The sequence below is a fragment of the Cuculus canorus genome, chromosome 4, assembly GCF_017976375.1.
Source record: "Cuculus canorus isolate bCucCan1 chromosome 4, bCucCan1.pri, whole genome shotgun sequence".
NCBI lineage: Eukaryota > Metazoa > Chordata > Aves > Cuculiformes > Cuculidae > Cuculus > Cuculus canorus.
The window spans coordinates 973919-987400 of NC_071404.1; the positions used below are offsets into that span (position 1 = coordinate 973919).

A 13482-nucleotide genomic window follows, 5' to 3' on the forward strand; every position below is an offset into this window, starting at 1 on the left:
GGGAATGGCCTGAAGCTCCGTCAGGGGAAGTTCAGGTTGGATATCAGAAAAAAATTCTTCACGGAAAGAGTCATCGGCACTGGAACAGCTGCCCAGGGAGGGGGTGGAGTCGCCTTCCCTGGAGGTGTTTAAGGAATGGGTGGATGAAGTGCTGAGGGACATGGTTTAGGGAGTGTTAGGAATGGTTGGACTCAATGGTCCCGTGGCTCCTTTCCAACCTGGTGATTCTGTGTGTGATTCTGTGATTCTTTCCTTGTTCATGTCTAGTAAGTAAACTTGGGAGATAGATGTTGCCCGCAGGTGGTGGAGGTGTTTGCAGGTTGGCCAACTGCAGAAAAAACTACTCCGACAGCAGATGGGAGCGGTGGTGGATCCAGATTTGCTCTGGATTGGCTTCCGGTAGAGCTGGAGTGAGAGACAGCAGAAAGAATCAATGGTTTGGGTTGGAAGGGACCTCAAAGCCCATCCAGTTCCAACCTCCTGCCATAGGCAGGAACACCTCCAACTGGATCGAGTTGCTCAAAGCCTCATCCATCCTGGCTTTGGACATCTCTGGAGATGGGACAGCTGAAGGAAAGGGATGTATTCGAATTACCCATCCGATGTGGTAATTTAAGGGTTGTTCCTCTATTTTTCCCTCAGTTAAGAGGAAGGTGAAGTTTGGCAGTGCTGGTGCTCAACACTCATTGCTCTCTTCACCTTGGGGAGTCGCCCTCATCTCGCTCACGTCAATATAGTGCTGGTGGCAAGGTTGGTGTCTCTTCTCCCAAGTGACAAGCGTTAGGACAGGAGGAAAGGGCCTCGAGTTGCATCAGGGGAGGTTTAGATTGGATATTGGGGAAAATTACTTCACCAAAAGGGTTGTCAAGCATTGGAAGAGGCTGCCCAGGGCAGTGGTGGAGTCCTCATCCCTGGAGGGGTTCAAAGAACGTGTAGATATGGCGCCTTGGGACATGGTTTAGTCGGCATAGTGGGCTTGGGATTACGGTTGGACTTAATCTTAGAGGTCTTTTCCAACCCTAGTGATTCCATGGTGCAATGGTTGCTAAAATGCTACTAAATTAAGGCACTAATTGATACCAACCCAACTTCCAGAAGCATCTTGGGTTTCCCACCGAGTGTCCTTGTCCAAGATCCATCCAGAGCCAGTGCTTCCCTCTCTGGAGCAGGACGCACCAAGGACATTCTGTTCCAGGGCTTCCACTGCTGTGAGATGAGAGTTGTGAGGCTCTGCTCGCTTCTGTTAACGAGCCTTTAATTTCTGACATGTTTTCTCTTCCGGTGTGATTTTAGGAGCACTTCTGGAGCTTGGACAAAACAGAAAATAAGATTCCACCACAGCTTATCTTCCAGATCTGGGACAATGACAAGTTCTCCTTCGATGACTATTTGGGTAAGTCGAGCGCTGAAGGTTTATGGCTCCATTCCTGATAATGCAAATAGGAAGGAAAAAGATTATGGAATCCTTTCAGGATATGAAGGATGCGTCCAAAGAGCAGTTGAAGGCACTGAAGAGGATTCAGTGTCATCCTAAGTTCGGGACTGACCATACGTGGTTGCTGTCAGGCAGGTCTCCAGTCTCAGCCTGCAGCAGCCTGGTCCTGGGCTGATGTAATGCCGAGAGCATCATCCAACCCAACAGAGCCACCACCTTCCAGAAAGGCCACAATTCTCCATGGCTCAGCTGAGTCTGGGCTTGCACAGGTTGTCCAGAGAAGTTGTGGATGCCCCATCCCAAACTGCACCATGAAACCATGTCCCTAATCTCCTTGTGCACCACATCTACAGGCTTTTTGAACACCTCTAGGGATGGTGACTCCACCACCTCCCTGGCCAGCCTCTCCCAGCACTTGACAACCCTTTCAGGGAAGGAATTTTTCCTAATATCCCATCTAAACCTCCCTGGCACAACTTGAGGCCATTTCCTCTTGTTCAATCACCTGCCACTTGGCTGAAGAACCCAACACCCACCTCGCTCCAACCTCCTTTCAGGCAGCTGTAGACAGCGATGAGGTCTCCCCTCAGCCTCCTTTTCTCCAGGCTAAACAGCCACAGATCCCTCAACCGCTCCCCATAACCCCTCTTCTCCAGACCCTTTCCCAACGTGGTTGTTGGACCTGTTACACCAAGATGTCTTCCAAGTAACGTTCCTCCTTGCAGGCTCCATTCAGATGGATCTCAACAGGATGCCCAAACCTGCCAAGACGGCTGAGAAGTGCTCCTTAGAGCTCATAGATGAGACCTTGGCTTCGAGTCGCTTTGTGTCTCTCTTTGAGCAGAAAACTGTCAAGGGGTGGTGGCCCTGTGTTGCTGAGCAGGATCAGAAGAAGATCCTGGCGGTAAGGTGTCCTCTTCATGTCTTCTCTCGAGGTTCTCACTCAAAGCATATTCTCAATGTTGCTGTGTTGGGACAAGCACCAGGGCAAGGTTTGGGCCACCAGACCGATATGGAATCATAGAATGGTTTGGCTTGGAGAAGACCTTAAAGATCATCCAGTTCCAGCCCATATATTTCAATGTAACTTCCTGGGCTCCTCTTCAAGCCCCTGGTGACCATTCAGTATGGTAATTGAGTCAAGGAGATGGATGAAGTCCTTCAACAAAAGAACCTCAAACCAGTTGCCTACACTTGGGTGTTGGTGACATTTGAGAGGTCCTGAGGTGTCTGCTGAGAACATTGCAGTGGGCGGGTGAAGGATCTGTATGGAATCCACTCTCATTGGGCTCTTCGTGGTCCTTGTTGGTAGCGGTTGGGCTCTACTCAAGATACTTTTTCCATCCTCCATCACTGTTTTGCATCACACATTCATTTCTCACCTTCTTGCCCCCACAGGGCAAGTTGGAAATGACCTTGGAAATTGTGGCAGAGCAAGAGCATGACGAGCGGCCAGCTGGCATGGGTCGGGATGAGCCCAATATGAACCCCAAGCTGGAGGACCCCAAGTAAGAGCATTTCGAATGGAAAAGTAGCCACTAGGGTGGGAGCAGATAGAAAATCTGGGTTCCCAGCTTGAGGGCTTCCTCCATGATGGGCTTCCTCCAGGTAGGCTCCATGTCTGAAGTGCTGATGCTCACGTTGTAGGAGCTGGGAGAACCCAGGGTGGCTGGGAGGTTGGTATGGACAGCCAAGGAGGACGTAGTCTACCCAGAGGGATGTGGGTTTGTAGAAGGAGCTTCCAGCTTGCTACAGCGGGGCATGCTGGTGGGGCTGGGGATCCAGGATGGTGACCCTACCAGGAAACTCAGAAGTCACGTCAACTTTGTTTGGCTCCAGGCGCCCAGAGACCTCCTTCTTGTGGTTCACTTCTCCATTCAAGACCATGAAGTACATCCTGTGGCGGCGGTACAAGTGGGTGGTTATCCTGGCCATCGTGCTCTTCATTTTGCTGCTCTTCCTGGGAATCTTCATCTACGCCTTCCCGGTATGATGGATGTGGGAGAGGATGTGGGGGGGGCTGACCAAGGTCTCAGCTGTTGCCCCGGGTCTCCAGGCTGACCAAGGTCGATGGTGACAGAGATGATCACAGTGCATGTGGCTGCAAAGACCCATGCTGGTCCCTGGGGCACAACCTGGTGGACCATGGTGGGACCAAAAGGGAGTCTGTACTTCTGGTCTCTGCTGTAGACTCACCACAAGCTGCTCAGATCTTTGTGCCTGTGTCTAACGATGCTGAGGTTCATTGATTGTATTCAAAGAGGTTGAGCAGCTGATGTTGGAGGTGATATAGGGCTGGTGGGTCTTTTCTCCTAAGTATCAAGTGATAAGATGAGAGGCAGTGGCCTCAAGTCGTGCCAGGGGAGGATTAGATTGGATATTAAGGAAAATGTCTTTCCTTAAAGAGTGGTGAAGCATTGGATGAGGCTGCCCTGGACAGTGGTGGAGTCTCCTTCCCTGGTGGGCTTCAAAACCCATGTAGATATGGTACTTTGGGACATGGTTTAGCAGGCGTGGTGGGCTTGGGCTGGATGATCTTACAGGACTGTGGATTGATGAGAAGCTTGATGGGAGCCGGCAACGTGCTCTGGCAGCCCAGAAACCCACCGTGTCCTGGTCTGCACCCAGAGCAGCGCGGCCAGCAGGGAGGGACGGGATTCCGCCCCTCTGCTCCGCTCCGGGAGACCCACCTGGAGCCCTGGGTCCAGTTCTGGAGTCCTCAGCAAAGGGAGGACCTGGAGCTGGTGGAGCAACTCCAGAGGAGGCCATGGAGACGATGGGAGGGATGGAGAACCTCCCGTACAAGGGCAGACTGAGAGAGTTGGAGTTGTTCAGCCTGGAGAAGAGAAGGCTCCAAGGAGACCTTAGAGCAGCTTCCAGTAGGGAAAGGAGCTCCAGGAAAGCTGAGGAGGGACTTTTATCAAGGGCGTGAAGTGATAGGATGAGGGGGAAGGGCTTAAATTGGAAGGGAGAAGATTGAGATCAGACTTTATGAGGAAGTTCTTCACGCTGAGGGTGGGGAGGCCCTGGAATAGGTTGCCCCGAGCAGTGGTGGCTTCTCCATCCCTGGAGGGGTTCCAGGCCAGGTTGGATGGGGCTTGGAGCAACCTGATCCAGTGGGAGGTGTCCCATGTTGGGGGGTTGGAACTGGAGGATCTCCTGTTATCGAGCCTTGAAGGCCATTACCAACGTCTGAGACAAGGAGGAAGGGTTTTCACCTCATGAATCAACACCGTGGCCTTTTCTTGTCTCTCTGGCAAAAGAGAGTAAATAACTAAGGAAGCCCTGGCCTCCTAGTTTGGCTCAGGACGGGGTTTTGGATCCTCCTCTGTTTCTACAGTGCTGGAATAATTCATGTTGGCTCTCGGACGCCGTTTCCCCTCCTCCCAGGCTGATAAGAATTAACGACCCGCCTCTCCCTTTCCAGCACGTAACAAATCCTGCTCCTCGTATCTCAGTTTTCTTATTAAGAGAAGAATTCCTCGGTTAGATTTAGACCTTCACCGTTGGAGAACGGGGCTGGATTTTTGCAGATGGCTTTGTGCACTCGCAACCTGCAGCCGGGCAGCGAGGTGTGGAATTTTCTCCTCGCCGTCGTAATGGCTTTCAGATGATTTGAAGCCCCGGGGTGCGCTCGGTGGTTCCCGTCGAGAAAAAGGAGGAGGGGTTGGTGTTAAATCTCAGCTCTCCCCGTCCTTGTATCCATGGGAAGGGCTGGGGATCTTCTCCTGCTGGAGAAACCATCCCCGAGGTGCTAAGTAGGAAGGAGGAAATCATTGGGCAAGTGATGATTGCTGCTGCGTTGCCTCATCCTGCTGCCTGGAGCAAGCGTGGAGACTGAACTTTATGACCAGGAGCACAACCCAACACCAAGAAGGTGGTGAGGGCGTTGGGGTTGTTCAGCCTGGAGAAGAGAAGGCTCCAGGGAGACCTTAGAGCAGCTTCCAGTAGGGAAAGGGGCTCCAGGGAAGCTGGGGAAGGGATTTTGATCAGGGAGTGCAGGGACATGGGGATGTGATGGAGAGCAGCCCTTGGCTCAGGGATGATGTGAGTGGGAGAAGTCCCGAGGAGAAGGACTTGGGGTGCTGGTCAAGGAGAAGCTGAACATGAGCTGCAACGTGTGCTCAGAGCCCAGAAACCAACTGTGTCCTGGGCTGCGCCCGGAGCAGCGTGGCCAGCAGGGAGGGATGGGATTCTGCCCCTCTGCTCCACTCTGGGAGACCCACCTGGAGCCCTGGGTCCAGCTCTGGAATCCTCAGCATAGGGAGGACATGGAGATTGTTGAATGGGCCCAGAGGAGGCCATGGAGATGATGCAAGGACTGGAGAACCTCCCATAAGAGGCCAATATGAGAGAGGTGGGGTTGTTCAGGAGAAGAGAAGGCTCCATGGAGACCTTAGAGCAACTTCCAGTTGTTAGTGCACCCAGAGCAGCGTGGCCAGCAGGGAGGGACGGGATTCTGCCCCTCTGCTCCACTCTGGGAGACCTCATCTGGAGGATTGTGGATTGTGGATTGTAAAAGGAGGTTGTGGAGAGGAGGGAGCTGGGCTCTTCTCCCAAGGGACAGGGGACAGGACAAGAGGGAATGGCCTGAAGCTCCACCAGGGGACGTTCAGGTTGGATATCAGAAAAAAATTCTTCACAGAAAGAGTCATCGGCACTGGAACAGCTGCCCAGGGAGGGGGTGGAGTCACCTTCCCTGGAGGTGTTTAAGGAACGGGTGGATGAAGTGCTGAGGGACATGGTTTAGGGAGTGTTGGGAATGGTTGGACTCCATGATCCCGTGGGTCCTTTCCAACCTGGTGATTCTGTGATTCTGTGTGATTGTGTCCAGTTCTGGAATCCTCAACATAAGAAGGAGATGGAGCTGTTGGAACGGGTCCAGAGGAGCCTACAAAGATGATCCGAGGGCTGGAGCACCTCCCGTATGAGGACAGGCTGGGAGAGTTGGGGTTGTTCAACCTGGAGAAGAGAAGGCTCCAAAGAGACCTTATAGCGACCTTCCAGTACCTGAAGGCGCTCCAGGAGAGCTGTAGAGGGGCTGTTCACAAATGCATGGAGTGATAGGATGAGGGGCATTGGGGATAAACTGGAGAGGAGCAGATTTAGACTGGAATTAAGGAAGAATTTCTTCACCGTGAGGGTGGGGATATGCTGGAACAGGTTGTCCAGAGCAGTGGTGGCTGCCCCATCCCTGGAGGTGTTGAAGGCCAGGTTGGATGGGGCTTGGAGCAACCTGATCCAATGGGAGGTGTCCCTGCCCATGGCAAGGGGTGGAACCGGATGGTCTTTAATGTTCCTTCCATCCCAATCCATTCCATGATCCCATCATTCTACGAACCCCAGTGTTTCCCCGACGCTGCGAGTGGCTTTGCATTCGTGCCAGTGGTATAGTAGAAAAAACATCTCTGCGAGAAGAAAGAATTCACAAACCATAAATATTGATTTCTCGCTCGTTATTCCTTGGGATTTTTCCCTCCTTTCCAGCTCAGTGTTTTTTATATTTGATTTCATTTTGGTCAGGTCAATTTTTAGTCGCATTTTGAAGCAGTGAGGCTGTGTTTCATGGGGTATTTTCTGGGTTTTATGCATTTGGCCGCTTTCCCTGAGATTTTTGAGGTCACTGGGTCTGTATCTGCTCGGAGACTTCATTCCTTTCCCATTCCATCAGGCCCTGAGCTGGCAGTCGTGCTGGCGGTGGTTTGCTCTGAAGGATGCCCCTGGCATCCTGACCTTTGGCAGGGCTCACCCTTACCGTGATTAAACGCATGGAAAACCGATCCCTCCTCACTTCTGTTCTGACTTGGGAGCCAAGAGCACGTCAGGTCCTGCTTAAAATAAGGACCTCGCTGCTGTATAAATAACCTTATCGTAGAATCAGAGAATGGTTTGGGTTGGAAGGGACCTCAAAGACCATCCAGTTCCACCCCCTGCAATGAGGGGGACACCTCCCACTGGATCAGGGGCTCCAAGAAGCCCCATCCAACCTGGCCTGGAACCCCTCCAGGGATGGGGCAGCCACCACTGCTCTGGGCACCCTGGGCCAGGGCCTCCCCACCGTCATCGTGAAGAAATTCTTCCTGATGTCCAATCTAAATCTCCCCACTTCCAATTTAAAGCCATTCCCCCTCGTCCCATCACTCCAGGCCCTTGAAAAAGTTCTTCCCCAGCTCTCCAGGAGCCCCGTTCCCTACTGGAAGCTGCTCTAAGGTCTCCCTGGAGCCTTCTCCAGGCTGAACAACTCCAACTCTCTCAGCCTGGCCTTGTACAGGAGGTTCTCCATCCCTCCCATCATCTCCATGGCCTCCTCTGGACCTGTTCCACCATCTCCATGTCCTCCCTGTGCTGAGGACTCCAGAGCTGGACCCAGGGCTCCAGGTGGGTCTCCCAGAGCGGAGCAGAGGGGCAGAATCCCGTCCCTCCCTGCTGGCCACGCTGCTCTGGGTGCAGCCCAGGACACAGGGGGCTTCTGGGCTCTGAGCGCACGTTGTGGCTCCTGTGGAGCTTCTCCTCCCCCAGCACCCCAAGTCCTTCTCCTCGGGGCCAAGGGTTGTGGGAGCGTCTGAGGGACCTGGGGTTGTTTATTCTGGAGAAGAGGAAGCTGAGGTGAGACCTCATCACTGTGTTCAGGTCCTGGAAGGAGTTTGGATTGAGGTGGGTGTTGATCTCCGAAGTGACAGATGGTGGGATGAGAGGAAATGGCCTCAAGTTGCACCAGGGCAGGTTCAGATTGGATGCGATGACAAATTTCTTCTCCTAAAAGGCTTCTTGGCCCCGGCAGAGGCTGCCCAGGGAGGTGGTGGAGTCCCCGTCCCTGGAGGGGTTTGGAAGCTGGGGAGATGAGGTGCTCAGGGATCTGGTTTAGTAGCGGACAGGAATGGTTGGACTCCATCTCAAAGGTCTTTTCCAACTGAGCCGTTCTCTGATTGCCTGGTCAGACCCCGGGGGGCGCTGGGAGTGCTCCAGCCTGGGAAAGGCAGGCACATGTCCATGAGAAATCAGTCATCATTAGCCCCGCTCTTCCCAGAGCGACACATTTGAGCGGCTGCGCGGCTGTTTCCAACTGCAAAACCTCTTGGAAAACTGCACGGTATTGTGAGTTTCCATAAAAAAAAAAAAAAGTCATCTGGCTTCACAGAAACGGAAAAAAAAATACGTTGAAAATCTGATATTCTGAGGTTCTTCATGTTTTTGGACTCGGGGTCTTCCACCCAGCGTTGGTGTCAGGTTACACACCGTCGCTTTCCTCGCGGAGCGGTTGTCATTCCGCTCCGTAGGAGCTGGGGCTCTGGGGACGGCATTCCCTGGCTGTTTCCTACATCATTAGCTTCGTTGGTCATTGGTTTTGAACCTGACATCAGAAGACTCCTTCAACGAGAGACGCAAGGATAATGAGATCCAGTAGCTGGATGTTGACGTTGGAGGAACGGTTCCAGTGGAAATAGGATGCTAATTTTTGAGATGGAGGGTAACGAAGCATCCGAAGAGTTTGCCAAGGGTTGTGGTAAATTCATCGTTGCTTGAGTCATCCACATACTGAGATTGAATGTCCTTCTACAAGAGGTGCTCTTCCACCCCACGCTCCTGCCCAGCAGAGCTCATTTCTGACCCACCATGGGGCTTTTTGTTAAGGTCCATTGGCTTCGATGGACTTTGGCAGAGTGAGACCTCAACTGGACTACAGTGTCCAGTTCTGGAGTCCTCAGCACAGGAAAGCCATGGAGCTGTTGGAGCGAGTCCAGAGGAGGCTACGGAGATGATGTGAGGGCTGGAGAACCTCCTATACAAGCACATGCTGGGAGGGTTGGGGTTGTTCAGCCTGGAGAAAAGAAGGCTCCAGGGAGACCTTAGAGCAGCTTCCAGTTGGGAAAGGGGCACCAGGGAAGCTGGGGAGGGGCTCTGGATCAGGGAGTGCAGGGACAGGATGAGGGGGAATGGTTTTGAGCTGCAAGAGGGGAGATGGAGATGAGATCATGGGGAGAAATGTTCTCCTGTGAGGATGAGGAGTCCCCGGCCCAGGTTGCCCATGGATGGGGCTTGGAGCAACCAGATCCAGTGGGAGGTGTCCCTGTCCCTGGCACGGGGTTGGAACTGGTTGGGCTTTGAGGTCCCTTCCAACCCAACCCATTCCATGATTATTGTCAAGGTTTTAGTGGTTGCCACCATGAAGAAATCCAAGGCTGCTTCCAGCTGGAGTCAAGTCCTCTTTGCAGCACCATGAAAAGGTTTAGTAGCTCTCAAAGCTCTGGTTGTGTTCCACCAGCCCCGCGTTGCTTCCGTCACCATGAATTCTGATCACAGCTCGCGTTCTGTGCTGATGGATGACGCCTGGAGATAATTAATTTGGAGATTATACATCATGGGAGGCTTTTCTAATGACTTTTGGTAAACTGCCCTAACTTTGCTTGCTTGATTTATGGCATTATTAGAAGTCCTCGGTTGGCAAAGAGCCTCAGAAGTTGCTCCACGTTGTAATTTATAGTGATGCCTTAGGGCAGACTTGACTTGTGTTGCGTGGTTCCTTTCCTTTCCTGATGTTCCTCCAAGAGATCTCGCTGGTAACTGGCGTTCTGCTTGGTTTCCAAAGTGGTTTCAAGGGACAGAGTGATAGAACGTCCTGTACCAATGAAAGTCAATAGGCTTGAGAGGCACTTCATGGGTTGGAGCAGCCCTGAGGAGAAGGACCTGGGGTGCGAGTGCATGAGAAGCTCAACATCAACTGACAACGTGTGCTCCCAGCCCAGAACCCACCCCGTGTCCTGGGCTGCACCCAGAGCAGCGTGGCCAGCAGGGAGGGACGGGATTCTGCCCCTCTGCTCCGCTCTGGGAGACCCACCTGGAGCCCTGGGTCCAGCTCTGGAGCCCTCAGCACAGGGAGGACATGGAGCTGATGGAGAGAGTCCAGAGGAGGCCATGGAGATGATGCAAGGGTTGGAGCATCTCCCATATAAGGCCAAGCTAAGAGAGTTGGAGTTGTTCAGCCTGGAGAAGAGAAGGCTCCATGGAGACCTTACAGTAGGTTCCAGTAGGGAAAGGGGCTCCAGGAAAGCTGGGGAGGGGCTCTGGATTGGGAAGGACAGGGACAGGACGAGGGGAACAGTTTTGAGCTGCAAGAGGGGAGATTGAGATGAGATCTTGGGGAGAAATGTTCTCCTGGGAGGGTGGGGAGGCCCTGGCCCAGGTTGCCCAGAGCAGTGGTGACTGCCCCATCCCTGGAGGGGTTCCAGGTGAGGTTGGATGGTTCTTGGAGCCCCTGATCCAGTGGGAGGTGTCCTTGCCCATGGCAGGGGGTGGATCTGGATGGGCTTTGAGGTCCCTTCCAACCCAACCCATTCTATGATTCTATGGCATTTACCTTCAAAACAGGTGGAAGGAGTAATTGGAAGTCCAGGAGTGAGTCCTGGTGCTCTGATTGTGACCAGTAGCCTCTACTGGAAGAAGACAAGACCCATTTTCTTAAGTGTCTTGGCCTTTCTACCATCCTTGTTAGAATCATAAAACAGTTTGGGTTGGAAAGGACCTTAAAGCCCATCCAGTTCCACCCCCTTCCATGGGCAGGGACACCTCCCACTGGATCAGGGGCTCCAAGCCCCATCCAACCTGGCCTGGAACACCTCCAGAGATGGGGCAGCCACAACTTCCCTGGACAACCTGGGCCAGTGTCTCACCACTCTCACGGTGAAGAAATTCCTCCTTATGTCCAATCTAACTCTGCCCCTCTCCAGTTTATCCCCGTTCCGCCTCATCCTGTCAGTCCGAGCCTTTGTGAACATCCTCTCCCCAGCTTTCTTGTAGCCCCTTCAGGTACTGGAAGGTCACTATAAGTTCTCCTTGGAGCCTTCTCTTCTCCAGGCTGAACAACCCCAACTCTCAGCCTGGTATGGGAGGTGCTCCAGACCTCAGATTATCTCCTTGGCCTCCTCTGGACCTGTTCCAACATCTCCACGTCCACCCAGCCGTGATGAACTTTTTGTTTGCCTGTCCCTTCAGGTGGGGTTGGGACTTTGACCATTGACCCTGCTAGGAACGCAGCGCCGTTTCCCGTTCTGCACCATGTCCGTAAATCACTTTGACCCTCCTCCACCTGCTTCAAACCAGCTTTTCTTTCCCTTCCATCCCTCTAGAACTACGCTGCTATGAAGCTGGTGAAACCTTTCAACTGAAGCTACGCTTGAAGACACCTGGAAGGTCCCGTGTCAGCCCAGGGAGCTTGGAAAGAAGCTGTGGCTCTGCTCTGGATCGCAGATGGAGACGCAGAAGGGAGAACCTCTCCCAAGCCATTGGCTGATCCCACTCACCTTGGAAGCAGCACGTAAAAAAATTACCTGTTTGGAACTATTTCTTCCGATACATCCTTATCTGTTGTCCTTTTTTTTGGTTGGGGTTGAGCTGCTCTGATTTGTAACGCTGGAATTCCAGTTCAGAAGAGGGTGAAGGACAGAAGGACCTCATCACAGACAGTTGTCTTCTTGTTATCACAGCTTCTTGTCCCTCTGAGCTCCTCTTTCACCTCAACCATCCCACGTGCCCCCTTCCAAACCGATGTGTGGTGGCAGAAAGTGGAGTTGGGCTGAGCTCAGAACGATCCCAGGAGCAAAGCTGTGCCCATGGATTTTGCTTTTCTCCTCTCTCACAGACAGTTGTCTTCTTGTCATCACAGCTTCTTGTCCCTCTGAGCTCCTCTTTCACCTCAACCATCCCATGTGCACGGTGCGATGCGTATTATGTGGTTTATGGATGTATAAAACCCACCGTACAGCCCGAAACCCTGGGTTCGTGGTGTTGCCTTTCCAAAGAGAGATAGGACCTCTTGGAAGTCTCTTAGAAACTGAGCTGCAAGCCTAAGCAGGGGCTGGTGGCGATCGCTAAACCAAAACTCCTGATGAATTTTGAGCTCAGAAAGGTCTGCGGGGTCTGCCTCGCGTCTTTTAGAGCTTCTTGTCCCTCTGAGCTCCTCTTTCACCTCAACCATCCCATGTGCCCCCTTCCAAACCGATGTGTGGTGGCAGAAAGTGGAGTTGGGCTGAGCTCAGAACGATCCCAGGAGCAAAGCTGCACCCATGGACTTTGCTTTTCTCCTCTCCCACAACCCCTGCAGCCACGGTTTGGCGAATGTATTCCTTTTTCTCCTGAGCTCATGAAGGTCTGCAGGGTCTGGCTCATGTTTTAAGAGCTTCTTGTCCCTCTGAGCTGCTCTTTCACCTCAACCGTCCCACGTTCCTCCCTTCCAAACGGGTGCGTGGTGGCACAAAGCAGAGTTGGGCTGAACCCTCCCCTGAGAATGATCCCAGGGGCAAAGTTGTGCCCATGGACTTTGGTTTTCTCCTCTCGTGTAACGATGGGCAGGAGGAGAAGAAATGGCTTCAAATCGCACCAGGGATTGGATTGGACATTAGGAACAATTTCTTTACTGAAAGAGTGGTGAAGCCTTGGAAGAGGCTGCCCAGGGCAGCGGTGGAGCCTCCATCCCTGGAGGGCTTCAAAACCCATGTAGACGTGGCCCTTTGGGACGTGGTTTAGTGGTCACGGTGGGGTTGGGCTGATGGTTGGACTTAATCTTTTCCAACCTTAATGATTTCAACATTCTGTGATTCCCTGACAAAGCAGAAGAGGTGCTGAGCAGTGGGAGAGCAGGATCTGGGGTGATCCAGCTGATAAGGACAAGGAAAGGGTTCATTCATCCCTGGATGCAATCCTTCATGCTCTCAGTCTGGGTTGCAGGACCAGTTTTGATGCCAAGAAGCCTCCGTAGGGCCGTGATGGGTGAAAGCAGGTCAGAAAACATCAACTCCATCCCATCTGCTGCTTCAACAGCCCCTTCCACCTCTCTGCCTGACCCTGGGCCTTCTGTAGCTCGGTTATGTCTCTCCACCAAAGCCAACCAGGAGGTAGGACCTACCTCAGTCTCCCCTGTGGCTCCCAGGGGTTTGGGGTGGCCGCGAGATGTTTGTATCACCTGGCTCTGCCTTATCTACGACGATGCCAAACGCACTGTGGTTACAAATGAAACGCTCTGAAACCTTCTGCTCTCGGGTGTGTTTTATTGC

At 52.8% G+C, this 13482-nt stretch overlaps 1 protein-coding gene across 8 annotated transcripts in view; it reads left to right on the top strand.

Moving 5' to 3' along the window:
* The window catches only part of DYSF (dysferlin), a 101842-nt gene extending 89711 nt beyond the window's left edge, over positions 1 to 12131 (top strand). For all 8 annotated transcript variants that reach the window (XM_054065959.1, XM_054065964.1, XM_054065961.1 and 5 more), the window contains 5 exons: positions 1294 to 1393; positions 2161 to 2339; positions 2834 to 2943; positions 3275 to 3422; positions 11560 to 12131. In XM_054065959.1, coding sequence (XP_053921934.1) covers positions 1294 to 1393; positions 2161 to 2339; positions 2834 to 2943; positions 3275 to 3422; positions 11560 to 11598 — 576 coding nt within the window. In that variant the 3' untranslated portion in view covers positions 11599 to 12131. The remainder of the gene's footprint in view (positions 1 to 1293; positions 1394 to 2160; positions 2340 to 2833; positions 2944 to 3274; positions 3423 to 11559) is intronic.
* Positions 12132 to 13482: the final 1351 nt, after the last annotated feature.